Source organism: Cottoperca gobio, chromosome 13 (genome assembly GCF_900634415.1).
Source record: "Cottoperca gobio chromosome 13, fCotGob3.1, whole genome shotgun sequence".
NCBI classification, from domain to species: domain Eukaryota; kingdom Metazoa; phylum Chordata; class Actinopteri; order Perciformes; family Bovichtidae; genus Cottoperca; species Cottoperca gobio.
The window spans coordinates 16,905,515-16,923,769 of record NC_041367.1 but is presented as its reverse complement, the minus strand read 5'-3'; the positions used below and the strand labels follow the sequence as shown (position 1 = coordinate 16,923,769).

The following is an 18,255-nucleotide window of genomic DNA, read 5'->3' as shown; positions in this document are numbered from 1 at the left end:
TGTCTCTATTGGAGAATATGAATGATTTATATTCTCAAATATCATTGACATGGATTCATTAATCCATGTCAATGATGAAGAGTTTACTGTCTCCAAAGGATTGTAGGACATATGACTCCACCAGTTCTGTATTGATAAATGCAGTGTTTTTTGTAGTCAGCTGTGATCACGAATTCACTGAAAGACAGCTTGATCACAGGAATGTAGCAGCCTGCACTGTAGACCTGGCTCACACAGAGAAGAGAGGAAAAACTCCAGCATTGAATCTCTCCACGACCTCATCAAACAGCCTTGTGGATCTCTGGGAATTAGTTTTCAATCTGGCTCTGATACTGCATCTGCGCTGTGTTTTTGCATGCCATGCTCAGTAGGCATTCTCCCACCCACTGCAGGCAGCTGTAGCATTAGCATAGCCCATGTCCTGCACTCCCGCACACTGTGCATGGTTCATATTAGCTCCCCTCCCACCTACCAAGACCACCGCCTGGCCTGCCTCAGCAGACCAGAGCTCAGCACAGCTATTGGATGGCTGTGAAAGGGATGAGGCACTGAAACAGAGCCAAGCTAGAGGCCGGCAGGCCCGGCTCCGTGGGTATCTTATGCAAGGTCACTTCCCCTGGTATATGTCTTGTGAGAGTGGATCCACGCAGCAAGCTTCTAGCATCAGTTCACCTCCCACACTGGACGTTGGGCAGGTGTCAGAGGCTTTTAGGCTTTTAACTTGCTTTACTGGTGGGTTTTGTGGTGGTTAGGGTTTATTGGAGGTTATTTTAGAGGTTAGAGGCACTGTGCGCTGATGTAGAATCATGTTTTGTCATGTTATGTTAAATACATCATTAAATACATTTATTGTATAGCTCAGCTTATTGCATTTGCATACATTATTGTGGTATAAATGAACATTTTAACAGCACTGTGCCCCTTGAAATTAAGTCAAGTGTGTTCATTTCCCAATCCATCTAGAATCCTACATCTGCAAGGCAGCTAATGGCAAACAATTGTACATCCATTAGAAATACACCTAGGTTAAAGGCTGTCTCCTCCAACTCACTGGTTTGTTTTAAATCCTCCACATCTTGTTATGAGATTGTCATTCAAAATGATTATTCTCCAATTCAAATAACTCAAACTAGCAATTTTCTCTTTATTTTCTTTCCATTGGATAATAATTGGTCAGCATGCATTTGAAAATAGTGGCAGGTTTGTTTCTCCCATTTGACCTTTGGAAAATATACAGGCTAATGTTTTAAGCAGGAGCCTCTCAGATGGGTTACTGAGCTGCCTCTGTCATTCCAGGTGGCCAAGGGTTAACCCCACACACACCAGTAGGCGTATACACTTCCAGTGGAGTTTTTGTCATATTTATTTTTATAGCCAAAGTAAAACCTTCATTGAGAATTATCCCTGATATTGTGTGCAAAGAGTTTGTCAGCGGTGGCAAATGCTACACATTATACCAAAGTCCTCCCCATCTGTGAGTCCACACCAAGTTCAGCAACATGTCTGGCATGCAGGCCTTTCTCAGGACCCCCTGCTAACCTTTCCACGCATGTGTTTTCAAAATTAAAATGCAAATGGTTTGTTTTTTTGGTCCATCTTCAGGACATTTTCAATAAGAGCTACAAATCATATTATTTACCTGTTGGGATTATCGCTCATATCAAATATTGATTGGGTTAGTAGGACACCAGAGGGCTTTAAAAAACACTGTAAAGTTGTTTTCAAGGTGTTGAAGTTACATTCCTCCCTGATGACCCAGGATCTGCTAGTAGTAGTACTAGTAGTACAATAAACAGAATATTTTTATAGAGCAGATATGTTGGTGTTTCTATTCTACTTCCTTGCCATCTGTGGGGCTTTTGTCATAATTGCAATAATTTGGATTTAATTATCCTGCGTAAATAATTTGAAAGCTGAAAAAGTAGTATTTCATGTCTGGTCCTGAATATAGCTTCACTCCATTCGACTCTAGTAGTGCTACCTTTTTTCTTTAGCCGCACAATATGTCTCCTCTGCTCATTTTGCCTTTTCTGGAACCCTTTTCTCCTTAAATGGTTTGATGCTTAATCACCTCCAGATGCAAGGTATGGATGAAAGACAGATGCTTCAGTTTTAGTAGAAAGTCCAATGAAAGTAAAACAAGAAAAGAAAACACAGGCCACCTAACGTCCAACAACTGAAGTTTGTCACAAATCTTAAATTGAAAACTACAAAGAGTGCAGGCATATATTTTAAGTATTGTGAGACTTCAAAAACGTGTGGTGAACCCCGACCGATTCAGAAACATCTTGAGGGAAGTCTGAACTCTACTTAAAAATGAATAGCCATGTTTTATTCTGAAGGCTCTACATTTCTTATGTTGTTAGATTCTATCTTTCTTTACGCTATATATAGAGCCACTGACAGGCTGCTTGTTTACTGGAGGTTCATTTAGGAAAATGTATGATAATGAATGCCAAGCTGCGACTTGATAAGGGAGTTTTGAAGCGGCACTCAGTCTTGTGTTGGAAACTTGTGATGCTACTTAATTCTTGACATTCAGCAGTAGTTTACTTACAACGTACTTATAACTAAGTAAGTTATAACTAATAAGTAAGTTATAAGTAAGAACTAAAAATAGCCAATTTATTGAAGGAGAAGTTGACCTTCTTTTTTAGCACAAACAACTGTTAGCATTCTGGCTTGACATTCTTAAATTGCATGTTCAATCACATTTAATTCATCAACACCTTCTGCCCCTTTCACACACAGGAACTCTGTCACGATGTTTTGACTGACTTTTTTTTTCCAGCCGTGTAGTAGTTATGGTGAGTGATGTGTGAGAGCAAAGGAAAGAGACAGAAACCTTATCCTGCCCCGTGTCTGCACTCTAGCACCGAGTGTGATTATATCCCTGCCTGCTATATTACCTAACCTCTGTTCCTCTGCCAGATATGTGGACGTTACACCATACTAACCAGCAGCCCTTAACTCAATTCCTCCACATTTATGTCAGTGTACTGCACAGAGAAAGATGAAAAGCTGCAGTTCATGGAACTATTTGTTTATTTAGAAATCAATACTTCTTTGTCTCCTTGTGTCAGAAAGTAGTTTCTTTTATGTACTGAGCTGAGACGATCCCGTTCTAAGAAACTAGGCCTGCTGGGGCCATAAGCTTGGCAAAATGTTGCTTTCCTGCTGCATACTAGTAAAAAGAAGTTGTTCTGTTTGTCCAAAGGCAGCCAAGAGTTACTGAGACTTGTTCAACTTAATTATGTCAAAACCATATAATTCTGGAAATGTACTATAAAATCTGATCTGTTGTCATGTTTATCCTTCAGCACATGTGTAATGGGTTTCATTAGTGTTCATCTACAGTTCTAGCCTGGTCAAATCATTATCCCTGCAAGGACACTTGGAACTCATTTCCATAGTGAAAGGACAGTTCTGGATGAAATGATTTGGCAACTGGCACAGAACTGTATATTTTTAGAGAAATCAGTGTGATTAAGATGGTTACTGACCTTGACAGTTATATGGTGTTTCACAGGGATACCCCAATACAGCAGATGTATTTTAATGGACATCTGGACGGAGAAAGAACTTGACAAATCTGGAATAGATTGTTCATATGAAGTCATGCTGGGATACTGAAGGAGGTTTTGTGCATTTGAATTGCTAATAATGAATGCAACTAGGCATAGCTGTTTGGTCTGTAATTATAAAGAACATGTTGCTGTCCTAATGCCATTGTAATGTTGCTGAGGCTTTGACAACATAAATTATGCAAAGAGTGTAATTGAGAGCTGATGTAAATTTTTCATTCAAAGGAGTGACGCTTGAATTGCTGTATTTGAGCGTTTCCTATGAATAGCATTTATTTGGCAAGCCATACACAATGATTTGCTCCCAACCAAAATGATTTTTTTCTCCAAAAGCACTGAGGTTGAGGGATGTTGGGTTTCAGTCCATCCATCCCTCCAATACTCACATGACCCCATGGGCCTTTTGTCTCGCACTTCTTTCAGCATTTTGATTTTACTAACACTGGCACATGACAAGGACGTTTCCATTCCCATTAAATTCACCGTGGATATCGATGGTCCCCAGAGGGTGAATCTTAATGCATTTGATGACCGCCTGACCTTTCCTGCGGCAACACATCAAGCCAGCATTTCAATTTGTAGACAAGAAATGTAAAAAACCTATCAAACATTGCTATGAAATAATCAATCCTTCTCTTAGTACCGCAAACCTTTCAGTAAAAAAAAGAAAGAAAGAAGTTTAATTTCCAAGGTTAAACTAGCATATAGCTGATATTGAGACTGTCACTTGGAAAGCAGCCCCAGGCAAAGATCTGTTTTTAACTTTAAAGTACTAAAATTACAAGAAACTGGAAGAAATACGCAGGAGGGATACGCAGGATGCACACCCCATTCCATAAAAAGAAAAAAAGAATCTCAAGACCTCTTTTATTGCCAATGTTCAGCTCACGGCCAGTGACAGCACAGTAGAGCGTAGCGTATGCATAGTCTTTAAGCCAGGTAGTGCCTTTTACTATTTAGACCTGCTCTGTAAACATATGTGGACGAGCTGAGGAACAGGTTTATTCTTAAATGGTCCTTCATTCTGTTTCAGCTGGGACGTCTTTTAAAATTTCAATAATTGTATCACGCTTTATACAAAGCAGCCAGACGTCACAGTTTGGTAGTATTTAGTGTCACCATTTGGAGACCTTACACATTTCTTAAACTATGCAGTGAAGATTTCAGCTTTTTGTCTTCTGAGTAACCACCCAAATCTCTCACATATGGTTGGTCGGAAACCAGACAATACTGTCTATGAGGCAAATGTTTAGAGTTTTGATATATTCATCAACAGTGTGTGGGCTTCTTCCTTCCACCGGGCCGGTGTGGTCTCTGTCTGGGTCTTTATTGTGGTGGTGGACATGTCACAAAGTCTCTTACCTGCCTATCTGCTACTAGCGTGTCGTGAAAGAGGCCTTTAGGAAGTCTCTGCCTCGCTCTCCTCATCTGCTGTCCTCAGAAGTGATGCCAGGACAATAGAGGGAGAGGAGTGTGCACTGCTTCACACCAGCTGTGAAAGCTCAAAGCAACTCTCAGTCCAGATTTCTGCAACGTGCCCACTCGTTTGATTCCTTTGAGCCTACGCTTTCCTCTTTGCCTTCACTGTCTTTTAATGATCTCCATGTCACTCTATCAATCTATCACACGCTGCATGTAATTGTTCTCATGGGAGTCCTGCTATTTCAGGCTTAATTGGTAATGTCTGTGAATTCAGTCATTAAAATTATGTTTGATATGGATTATTTGGCGTAATTGAATTAATATCTGGAAAAACTCCACTTTTTGTGACGGGGCTTGAATGTCAGATTGAGTCACATGGACATACATTGTGGCATTACTTGAGTTTAAGCCATCCATCATCCTAAAATGGCTTTTAACATCTCTCGAGTCTATGGAGTACTCAGCTTCCTTACCTTTTATAAGTCTCTACAGTTTATGAAATAAAGCCCTCTTTATTGACCACTGTGTCACATGTGGTGCTTTAAGTATCAGCACTCTCAAAGTAAGATACAAGTGGGCTCAATCATAAATTTGAGTTTAAGAGATTTAAGAAATGTCTTTCTGAACATTTCTTCATGCCACAAAGTTACAGAGTTTAATTTGGGCCAGAGTCACAGTAGCCACTGCTGCATACTTATCCGAGCTTAGTTTGTTTAGGGTTCCTGCTGAATACAAAGAAGATTTTGGTGTAATCAGAGTGCAGAATAAAAATGGTCTCGCTCGTTTGCTCTGCAGGCATCACAAGCCTGTAATGAGCAATGGCTTTATCCCCAGTGTTTGTACGTCGGTGTCTTTGCTTACGCATCTAAGGTACACTCAAATGCATGCAGAGTTTGACTGATGTATGCGATAATTTCCCAGTTGGCAAACATTTTCATGCGCACTCCGTCATTTGTGGCCTATTTGGATTGGCAGAGGTGCAGTCCTGATTGGCTGGTTTCACTAAGGACTACGTGAGACAGATTTGTTTGACTGGGCACTCTAAAATACGGGAAGCATGATTAAAAACTACATCGCCTTCATTTCACCCCTTGTTGGCCTCAATGGTTTGGGCTCTACATCATTCATTTACTCACAGGTTTTTGCACTAGTTCTTTCCACTTTGGAGCTTTTTTGCATGGCTGCACAATGATGATGGATAGAGCAGCAGTAGCTTTGGGAAAATAAGGTCACATACGTGTGCGTTATCCACAAAAAATATAAGAACTACTGTAGAAAGCCACAGTGGTCAATCATAGATGAACATTCTAATACGTCTTTTGGTAAATTCAACTCTAAAAATAGAAAGCACCCAAATCCTGGGCTTGTTCTTTTCCAGGCCTGGCTCTCTATCAGACCATACACCGTACATGGGCCAGAACACTTTGGAGAATCCAAAAGCCTCAAGATCATTATTCCATTTTGAACATTTATTATACATAAACAGAGAAAGGCATGTTCTGTGAATCCTGTTCTGTTGATTGGACAGTCTTCTCTGGAATGCTCCTGGAATCTGATGGGAGAACCACAAGTGCCCCAGTTATCTTTGGATTCCCCCAGCTTGTTTTACTTGACTCGGCCAAACCTTGCTTTCCCCCTGCTGATAAGACAGCTCCCATCATGCCTCACTCACACACACAGAGTGTAGGGAGAATACGGCTGGCTGCTTCTGATGATCTAAGATTACTCATGCTTTTGAACTTTTAATCCAATAGAAATAGAGACTTTGCGTAATACCTATACACTGTCGTAGAAATAGTAAAAAGTCAGTGGGAAACAGAAAGAGAGGCCCCGTGTATCCATGTCAAGATGGAGTTGACAAAGTGGTGAGAGTTATCCCCACTGCAGGGCGGAGAACTTCTACTTATGACTGGCACATATTAAATTATTTTCTTGGTTATGAATATTTCCTTTTCCTCAAAATGTACAGTATGCCATTGCAAAGGACGTAGTAATCATAATGTACTCACCGTATGCAAGTACATATTAAGACTTTGTTGATAGAAAGATTTGAGATAAAACAAAGAAACTTATAAAGGGAAACAAGTGTGTGGTCAAAGTTTTGAAATCAATGATGGAGGACTTCTTGCTGTGACATTGCAGCTGAACTGCAGCATTACATCACACCCCAAGCAAGGTTCAGTCTTTATTCAAGATTTAGTTAGACTCATGTTTCATCTGTTGAGATTCATACTAACTGTGCTATTGATTTACCCTAATCTTTGACGCAAGAGGCCACATTTTGTAATATTATCTTCATCCCTTAGGGTCCATGGTTTGGCTGATTGTCCTGCTCATCTTTTAAAATATGCATTTGGCCTCATATGTCATTTCATATGTGTGGCTTACTAATTATAATCTCCTGGACAGACAAGTCTCTGTGTTCCAGCAAGATGACACTGATATACTGCTATTAACTTAGAAATGAGAGTAGAATTGAAATTGCCGTCTCTGCAGATTCCAAAATAGACTGATTGCTTCAGGCATTCTACTTACAGGGGTTAGGATTTATGCAAATGTGATTGTGTGGTTTATTATTGTACAGTACATTCCCCCACAAAAAAGCATTGCACTTAGCTCATGGAACATATTGTTCTCAGGTTTGCAAACCACATATGGCTCCATATATCCTCACAACTTAGTGCAGTACTGGAGCGCTGAGAGAAGTATAATTATTAAAGCTCCGGATCCTCCTCATGCTAATTAATTTCATGACGTACTCATCACTCAATCCTCCGTCCCTTCTGAATATGTTCTTAACAGAAAAGCTCAGTATCTCTGCAGCACATACTGTTCCACTGGAGTTTGCTAAAGTTTAAACCTTTTAAACCTACTGAGATCCTTCAATTCAATTATGTGTTAAGTTTGAACACACCAGTACGTTTTACTGTGTTTCATTATAGATTATTTTTTCTCTATTCTGTCTTTTTTCATTCTTTCTTTTTTTGAGTTTTTGTATCATAAATATAAATGTGGGTTTTATTTTTTATGAACTGTATGTGGGTGTACTTTGCAACAAAAAAAAAACGTTTTATGGATAGTTGTGGCTAAAATGGAAAGCAAATGGAGTTTCCTCAAATAGCTTGTACATTCAATGCCTGCCACGAATGGGTCAGTCCCAAGGGGGGAAATATTTTCCTACAGATCTGTTTGGTAATGTTTGTAGCATATCTGCCGTCTTTTTAACGTATTTCTTGTATGACCCATGATATCACTAAAACGCTCCAGCTGACACTCATCACACAACTGTGAAGAAAACAAGCATATAAAGCTCTGGGATTGTTATAAATAACTTGTCCCCCTGCAAAATGATAAAATATTACAGTAAGCTGCAGTTAAAAGATGGAGTAGCTTTCTTGTATTGCTCTTGGTTTCCCCTTTCCTCATGTGGTTTATTATTCTTCTCTTTGGCTTGCGTCTCTGCCAGCTTTACAACTCCCTCACTCCTACACACTACTCACCCTCTGTTAGGAGTTACAGTCAGAGTGTGGGGCATGCTCTCTGCTGAGTCCCCCGTCTGCCATCTGCTCAGGAAAGAGATGGAGCCTGAATTACCACAGCCAAACCTTCATCGCCTTGAATGAATGATTTCCATCTACTCACACTCAATGCCATCTTTAAAAAAATTCAGCTTTTGATGATAAGCATGGCTTGCCTTATTTTTCTTGGCAATGTTCCTGATGAATACTCCGTTTTATGCAGAGGAGGCTCCCTGCAATGAGCCCCTGAGCATGAATCAAGCTTCTTCTTTTTTTTGTTGGTCCAATTAGTGTTTTCCTTAAAAGATCCATTTATAAAAGATGGAAGGAAAGAGAATTCTAATCAACTTGTGAGGTTTAACCCTACTGTAATCTCTCACAAACTGCAAACTAGAGCCAACACTTGCAAACAATTATACTTCTGGTACCTAGGGGCCCGATCTGATTGGTCTATTTTCCTTGCGCTGTCTTGGGAGATCCTGTAGTGAGTGAGTCGGCTCCCTGGCTGATGGCTTGTGAGCTGCTTTAATAGCTCCAGCGGTTCCAGCCCTCTGTAGATGTGCGGCATTATTAAAACCAGACCGCAAGTGGGACATTACTTTAGGGTATAATGCGCTGCACTGAAGCGTACTGTGTGGTACCCCACTGTTGCCCAGCCGTCCCTGTCACTGTCCTTTGCAGACAGACGCCACTCCTGAAGCCAGCAGTTTCCCTGCTGGCAGCGCTCCCAGAGCCTGTAGAAGTCATCCTCCTCCCCGTCACCCTCCTTCATTCCCTCGGAGCCCCTTTCTGCCAAAGAGCCTGTTTGGCTCATGCTCAGGCTCAGATAAACAACAAAGACCAGGTCCAAAGATGCTTTCAAAAGGCACCTGGTATGGTGCTCTTGTTTCAGTTTGTGGATTGCCATCACTCTTACATCCCTCTAATATAATTTAGATTTGATCTGCTGCAGCTTTAGAGTAGTATTATTAATGAGTCTGGAAAGTGCTGAGTTTATCCAGTAGGATATTTCCCTTCCAACTTAATAATCTTTTATTTTAATGCACAATTTTGGAATGTTTAACCAATAGCATGTTTTCTTTTCTGTAGGTGACTGCAACCGATGCAGACGGCGGCTCCTTTGGCTCCATTACCTACTCCCTTGGCTCTGGCATTAACAGCGTTGTTCCCTCTCAGTTCACCATTGGCAAGGAGACTGGCCAGATCTGCACTAGCGCTGCTCTAGACAGAGATCAAGGGCCGGCCAGCTTCGACTTTACTGTTACTGCAGTGGATGGGGTGAGCCACCGCGTTTTTTAAATCATGCTTAATATGAATCCGTTGAGCCACAGAGTAATCCTATAAACACAGCAACCGTGCTTTTCATTCAGACAGGGGAGCAAAGTCATGGCCAACTGTGCAGAAAGACTTTTGAGCAGCCAAGTAAAAAACAAAATCTTGAATGGCTCTCCATGGCAGGCTTACTCAAAAGAGTATATCCTGTTCACGTTCTGCCAAATAATACTTAACAAATAAAAGGTTTAAAATGAAAGAAAAATTACTGTGGCCATGTTAAAGCAATCAGATGAAGAAATGCCTCAACTGTCAGGCAGTAATATTTTAACAAGTTGGACTGCCGCCTCCCTCCTTTTTGCCACCTGGTCCAAATGAAAAGCCTGCACTGTATTTTCTGCAAATGAAAAGCCTATGAAACAGATTGTTCGGCTGCGGCGGGCCCTCTCACCCTCCACGGGTCATGACATATTGCTCTTTCCCGAGGGAAACTATCAATCTGTATCCCTGCACAAACCTGCTGGGACTATATTTTAGAGGCTAGGGCTATACATTGAAATTTTAACAGGGTTTACTGCTGGTTTTTACTTTTACTGACTTTCACCATTAATGTGGTCGACTTGCACCATTAATGTGGCCTAAATCCTGCTTTCAGGTGTGTGTTTTTTCTCTTCATGATTTAATGTATGTGGAGGTATAACAAAGGAGCTTTTTGTTTCCTCTGCAGGGTGGACTGAGCTCAGTAGCCTATGTGAAGGTAGATCTGGTCGACATTAATGATAACAGACCTGCCTTCTACCCAGTCAGCTATGCTGTCAGTTTAAGCACGCAGAGCGCCCCTGGGACATCTGTTGTCAGAGTGACGGCCTATGACCCAGACTCAGGCGAGAATGGCCGAATTACATACAAAACAGTACCTGGAGGGGCCTCCCCTTACTTTACTCTCAACAAAGACACAGGTGGGCACAAGTCACTTTCCAGTTTCGTCATGCATACTTTATTTTTAACATTTAAATTATTTAAGAAACTGTACGATTTTGCCCTGCAATTTCAATCACATTATTGTCTTGCATGGTTTATAATGTTGTGTGATGTAAAGAATAGCCTGTTTGAACCTTGTCTATGTCTTTTTTTTTGGTAGGTGTGATCTCTCTGTCTCGGTCTGTCTACGGGAAGACCAACTCTGTCATTCCCATGGTAATTTCTGCTCAGGATGGTGCTGGTCTAGTTGCCAGAGTCAATGCCAGAGTCAACATTAGCGTGGTGGCGGGGCTGGTGGCTCCACCTGTGTTTGAACAGCCTCAGTACTACTTTACTGTATCAGAGGACGTCTTGCGGGGGACAGTTGTCGGCATCGTCCAGGCCAGCAGTAAGACCGGTAGGAACTGCAAACACATTCTTCTTCGCTCGATCAAGTTAGTCAGTCAGTCAGTCAGTCAGTTAGTCACTCACAAACCCCCCAATTTGAGTCCCAAAGCCCATATGAAACAGTTCAGCATACATTTATCAGGCACACTAGATCATGATTGTCAAAATTGTTTCTTTTCTGCTCCCTGCACCACTTGTACAAATAGGCGCTGGGCCACTATACACACCTAACTCTGAAATAACATCAATCAAAAATTCCATTTCACAACTTTGTTTATATATTCATTTTCTGAATATTTTTTTTTAGAGCTCTATTACAGTCATGAACATTGAAAAATGACATCTTTGGAGTATACTGTTACTTCAGGCTTTTAGTGCAGCCTCCTGGGCCATGGTGACATGTCTCTGTTTTTTGTCTTCTTTCTCCCTTCCCAGGCACCTCTAGAGATATCTCTTATACCATCAGCTCTGGGGACCCTGCAGGCTACTTTACAGTGGATCCTGACACTGGGGCCATAAGGACCAGTCTGTCCCTGGATCATGAAGCCCAGTCAGCTCTTGATTTAGAGGTGCAGGCCCGCAGTGGCAACCCCCCTGCCTTTGGCCAGACCCGTGTCCACATTACCATCGCAGACATCAACGATAACCCACCTGTTTTTCTGCCCTCGTCCTCGGAGTCCCTGCTGCTTCCCGAGCATACAGAAATGGGCACAGTGGTGTATCGCATCCAAGCTGAGGACAGAGACTCTGGAGTCAATGGACAACTCACCTTCGATCTTAATTCTCCAAGTGAAATCCAGAGAACCTTCAGCATAGAGCGCAGCAGTGGTGAGATCCGATTGGTAGGGAGCCTCAACTATGAGAGTGCTCCCCGTTATGACGTCCAGGTGATTGCCAAGGATAGTGGAGTACCCCAGCTTAGCACCATCTTCATGCTTGTGGTTCATGTCCAGGCAGAGAACGACCAGGGACCTGTGTTTGATACCCTCACCTACCGCGTGGAGCTAAAAGAAGGGACTCCGATAAACACACGCTTCCTTCAGGTCAGGGCTCTGAACAGAGAAACCACCGGCTCAGGTTACTTCAGTCCTCTGGCGTATCACCTGCGTCCAGATGGAGATGCCGCAGGGTTTGGCATTGCTGCAGACAGTGGCTGGCTGTTTGTGAAGAGCGCCCTGGACAGAGAAGTCAAGGACATGTATCTTCTAACAGTGCTGGCCAGCCAGGGACATGGACACTTGAAGAAGACGGGTAGTGCCACAGTGCGGATATCAGTGACTGATGAGAATGACAACTCTCCTCGCCTCACACAGGAGAGGGTCTTCATGGCTATGAGAGAAAACCTGCCAGCAGGAACAGGCTTTGGTCACCTGACGGCCTCAGACCGAGACAGCGGCTCTAACGGACGCCTCAGCTACCGCTTCCTGCACCCTGATCGCCACTTCCAGATAAACTCCCACACAGGTACTGATATTAAGCAGTCACTGCTGGTCTCTTGGTGTTAGAATGCTGATTGATTAGTTTACTTAATTAGGCAAAAACCTGTATGTATTATATGCATTGTTAATTTTGTGAAATAGGTATGCTCAAGTATCTTCTAAAGGAAGATGAACTAAAAAGGCAGAATCCTCAGTTTTATTACATCTATTGTATTTTTTCTGTAGATTGAGTTACAACTAAACTGAAATAACTAAATAAGTCCTGGGCTCAAAGATCATCCATCACTGGGAAAAACAAGCTATCATGATTCACAAGAAAGTCTTTGTGTCATTGGAAATTTAAATGTGAAAAAAAGCTCAATCAATATTTAATCAACTCACAGAGTTATCTATACAAGAAGAGAGACTACAGTTGTCTCTCCCCCACTGTCATAAATTAGTCAGTTGATGGTAACAGTAGCACTAAGCGTCGTGCTGGGCTCTAATTGGCCTGCTGAGCTTGTTAGTCTGTGGGTGGAGACTCGGTCTGATTTGTGATTAGTTTCTGGCTGAGTTACTGGTCTCTGCAGCATCTGCCAACCTTCTGAAATTGTTCTATTTGTGTGCGTGCACATGTATTCATACACTGCACACTGTGCATGTCTATTACTTGTGTGTCATTGATCAAAGCCTGCTGGCTCCTCAGTCTCTCATCATTATTCCAGTGCTCTGGACTTGTGCCCCGTCATAAAATCGACCTCGTCTAACTCCTTCTCGCCCCCAGGTGAGATCAGTACAAGGACTACTCTGGACAGAGAGCAGCAGTCCAGTTACCAGCTGGTGGTGGTGGTTCAAGACGGAGGTTCACCCCCTCGTAGCGCCACAGGCACAGCCTTCATCACTGTGCTGGATGATAATGATAACGACCCCGCTTTTACGCACAGCCAGTCGGGCAAAAATCTCATCATACAGGTGATGCCACATAAAACCAGAAAAAAAGACAGGCAGTAAAATAAATTACTTTGAAGTCTTTGCTGACATCTATTTTGATTTTATCCCATAGGTGACAGAAGGTCAATCCTCCGGGGTTTTACTGGGCACGCTGCAAGCCAAAGATCCCGATGAAGGAGAGAATGGAACAGTATTCTACTCTTTGTCAGGTATAGTACCTGCAGGAAGTAAAGATGATGTAATAATTGAAAGAGTTATTATATGTAGGTAAATGTAGAAGGACTATGTAGGAAGAGAATAATGCATATTAGGACACCTTTAAGGGCCATCTGCCACACATGTCTATGCAATAAGTATAATATTGTAGGACTCCTTTTGGTTGTTTTAGTGCTTTATTACATTTTTTATATTTAATTATATTTAGTTTGCTTTTTAAGAATGTATTTTCCAGTTACCATTACTTTAGTGTGTTTGACTTTGTTGTTTTAGTGTAAAGAGCTTAGTAACTGTTAAAATAGATCATTGGCATTCATATGTGTAAATACTGTAAACCTGTGACACCATGGTTGAGTTGATTAGTAACTTCTATCGCTTGGGTCTAAAAAGGACCTTATGCTGAAAAATGCTACAGCTGACTCCCTGGGTTTGTGTATTTTGCTCCCCACGTATTGCATATCTGGTTTAAGTGTGGACTCTCTTTCTCTCCCAGGTCCCAGGGCTGAGCGTTTCTCTTTGAACCCAAACACTGGGGAGTTGCGTTCATCATCCCCTCTCAGCCACTCGGAACGGGCTGAGTACACCCTGACGGTGACAGCTACTGACAGAGGACTGCCCCCTCGCAGCACCTCCTGCTCCCTCACCATTCAGGTCAGACTTTCGCTGGAACCCGGCCAGCACAAACACCCTCACTACTCACCTATTTAATATCAAAGAATAAACTCGGGGCTGAGAGGATCCATGTCTATGGGCCCCTCAGTCTACTTGCAGACATATCAACCTCACTTCTGACAAGCTTCCCTCCCATCCCCTCCCTTTTCTTCCCCTGCGACTTTTCAAAAGGGTAATTTCTATCTGAAATGGAAAAGTGGTTCTGAATCAAATACTCCCAGCTGGCTTGTGATGAGGGCCAGCTGTAGACTGCTCTGATCAAGGTCATACTCAATGACTTCAACACTTTTTTTATACAGTAGCCCCTTTTGCAAGAGAGGCAGGGCTATACGCTCACATAAAACACAGCATTGAAGGTAATTCAGTTAATATTTAATATAGAACAGACAATGGACACAATGGAAGAACCCCGAATGGAACATAGATTTATAGGTTCCAGGAAAATAGAGTTTCCATTTAAACATGGCCAGTTCAGTTTTTCCTCCCTTTCAACAACAAAAAAATGTAACTCATAATTATTAGTTAATTGGATTAAACAGTACGGTGTCGTTCTTGCTCGCTGACGCATTTCTGTAATTTGGATCTTTTCAGACTGAAATCCATCGATGATAGGATGGGACTATTCTCATTTATTTCTGGAACACTCCTATTTCATCTAATGTGAAACCAATTTACAGCTTGTCATGTACGATTTCATAACAAACTCTGGATATATTTTTGAGTGCCTACTTACTGTGGGAACGGTTCTGTAGGATGCAATGCTGAGTATCTAGATCCTCAGTTTACAAAACACTGTCAGTAGTGCTGCTGAACATTTGATCAGCGCAGCCTCTCCCTCTCCCTCTTTCTCAGCTGCTTATGTTTTATTAAAACAGTGTGTCATGTGTGTTACTTATGGTTTTATACAAAGGAGAGAAGTAATAATGTTCTAGTCTTTGAAGACACTTGAACTGCTCATCAAAGGAAGTGTAAAGCTACACAGTGCAGGAATATGTCCCAGTGCTAAATTGAAATCCTCTCACCCATTCCTCCCCTGATTGTGTTACTTTTATCATGTAATATTTTTCCTGGCAGCGACATGAGTATCAGAATAAGTGTGATTAAGGTTCGCAAGCATGTTATTCAAGTCTATAAAAACCTCTTGTAACTGGTTTCATTTGTTCCCAGTGAAAACATACAGTAAAAGTGAGAGGAGTGCCCAGAATACATATAATATTTTTATTCTTTGTATTAAAAATGTTAAACTTGAGTTGCCACCGGGCACCTAAAGGAAGCTTGAGATCAACTGTTGTGTTGCTCTGTGCTCAAATACTCAAACAGTGTTCTTCTTCATTGCAGGTTCTCAGCACTAACATACCTACTGCTAAGACCAATTCATTATCCATATCTTTCAACTCTGTGGAGGAGGCAAAGCCTGGATCTGTTATTGGCTCAGTCCGCATTCGTGACAGAGAAACCCCAGAGGTAGGGGAGGTGACCTACACCGTGGTGGGGGGTACAGACCGAGATGGCACATTTGTCGTGGACCGTCTGACCGGAGACGTGTACCTGGCTCGTCCTCTTGACTATGAACGAGATGCACGCTACACCCTGCAGATTGAGGTGGATGACCTCTCTCAGGCCCTTCCTAGCAGCACCCTGGTCAACCTGGACATTGACGTGGAGGACAGCAATGATCACGCCCCTCAGTTCCCAGAGGACCCCATCACCATCGTCATCTCTGAGAACATGGAGCCCGGCTCTTCTGTGTATACTTTCCAGGCCACAGATAAGGATGGCAGCGGGCTCAACAGCGATCTCAAGTACTCCATTCTCCACCAGTGGCCAAGCATCCCTAGCTTACTAACCCTCGACCCTTCCACTGGGGTTCTCTCCTTGGGCCAGGAGCTGGACCATGAGGTCACCTCCAACCTGATACTGGTTGTAAAGGCAACAGACTCTGCCCACGATGCCAGCCAGAGGCGCTGGGGTTCTGTCACGGCAAGGGTGTATGTAACGGATGAGAACGACAATCCACCTGTGTTCAGCTCCCCAACAGCTGTTAGTGTGATGGAGGACCAGCCGGTGGGCTTTGTGGCTCTGTATGTCATGGCAAGAGATGCAGACCAAGGGGAGAATGGCAGAGTGACCTACAGCATCCAGTCAGGCAACACTGGAGGAACATTTAGCCTCAACCCTAACACTGGTAAGTCCAACCCTGTGCCAATGTGGGAGGTAATGTGCGCTTTAAGTGGCAAGACACAAAGTTGAGGAGCTGTTGCACAGCTGATTTCAATGATAGAGACCAGTTTGCATTTCATTGTGCCTAACATTTAGTGTTGTTTTTTTTTAAACCATAACTACAACCTTTTGCCACCCAATAACATATTGTAGTTGCTAAGTGCAGATATTTTAGAAATAGATCATTAAAAGATGATGTCACTATACATAATTTGGGGTTTTGCAGAATGAACCATGTACTATCAGGTCATAGTGTTGCATAAGTCGTACATCTGAACTCTATTCTACATTCTACTAGTTCCCCTTTCAATTTCTAGAATATTATTTTACTGTCCTGTGTTTTATCCATAGATATACACATAGAATATGAGTATAGCACATGTTAGCATCAGATAATATACATGTTTATCACTGCCAACATCAACAGTTGTTGGCAGTTTGCAGGGTAGTATCAGGAAGTTTTCTAATCTTTCAAATTTTCCACCAGATCCTTTTTTTTTTGCGCCTGTTTCTTTATTTTAATAAAACGCTTAGTGTCCTTTATCTTTATATTTCCAGCACCTGTTGAGCATTTCAGTACTTAAGAATTACTGTGTCTTGCAAATCCCTTGCTGTTGATGTTGAAATATTTTCAATTTAAGCAGACAAGCGAATCTGCATCTGTTCTGCTCTGTTTGGGTCTGTTCATGGACTTTTAAAGCATTTGTGCCACCTCTAAATTTTACTTTGCATTGCATGTGTACTCACCTTTCCATGTGCTTCTACACAACCCCCGCCACAATTACCAAACCTCCCCCTACATAAACATGCGCAAACTCTTGTAATACTCTGCTTACGTCTTAGTGCCGCACAACTCTTGCTTCACCTTTCATGACTTATTTCTCTCAGTTGGAGGCCAGACAGACAGAGCAGCCTGCCAAATATTAAACACACACACACACACACACACACACACACACAACCCATCATCTGTTATTGTGGATCTATTCCCATGAAAGACCAAAGAACCTCCTGCTCGGGCTTCTGGGAACCATTAGAGAAGGGATCAGTTACGCGTGTTTATGTGTACACACACGTGTGTGTGTGTGTGTGTGTGTGTGTGTGTGTGTGTGTGTGTTGGCATAGACATGTGTTTGTGTGCTTGCATGAGACTCACTTAGTCAACGTTGACCTTGGGCTATTTGGTCCTGTGGGCTTTGTTGTGGTGTTTGAGACACGTGTCAACGTTGGCCCCGCCTTCCCCTTCATGTCGCTAACCGTGATGCCCCCTCGAGCAGCTTGGGGATGATGGAAACAGTCAGTGTCTGTCATGCATGCCACTTGTGCTTCAGCCCAGTGTGTGCGCTCATCTTGAAGTGTTTTCATGCACACTGGTTATTTGTTAGAATACTGAGTTAATCCTCTGAGCACCTGGATTGCTCCTGTTTTAGGGGTCAGTGACCAGAGACCGTGGACCATCTCTACACACTCTGTTTTCATTACTTTTTCTCTCAGATAACCACAATAGAGAGAACTGTCAAGCTAGTATTAGCAATATATAAAGTCACAGAGTGAGACACATTCTCATCCCTCTTTGTCAGAAAGAAGGTTATTAATTTCAATTTTGGAGCGAAG

General features: G+C 42.3%; 1 protein-coding gene across 1 annotated transcript in view; it reads left to right on the top strand.

Moving 5' to 3' along the window:
- LOC115018229 (protocadherin-16-like) overlaps window positions 1-18,255 on the top strand; it is a 72,393-nt gene that overhangs the window by 42,386 nt on the left and 11,752 nt on the right. The window contains exons 2-9 of the mRNA XM_029447137.1: window positions 9,614-9,802; window positions 10,524-10,755; window positions 10,938-11,174; window positions 11,600-12,628; window positions 13,367-13,554; window positions 13,646-13,742; window positions 14,243-14,400; window positions 15,760-16,606. Coding sequence (XP_029302997.1) covers window positions 9,614-9,802; window positions 10,524-10,755; window positions 10,938-11,174; window positions 11,600-12,628; window positions 13,367-13,554; window positions 13,646-13,742; window positions 14,243-14,400; window positions 15,760-16,606 — 2,977 coding nt within the window. The remainder of the gene's footprint in view (window positions 1-9,613; window positions 9,803-10,523; window positions 10,756-10,937; window positions 11,175-11,599; window positions 12,629-13,366; window positions 13,555-13,645; window positions 13,743-14,242; window positions 14,401-15,759; window positions 16,607-18,255) is intronic.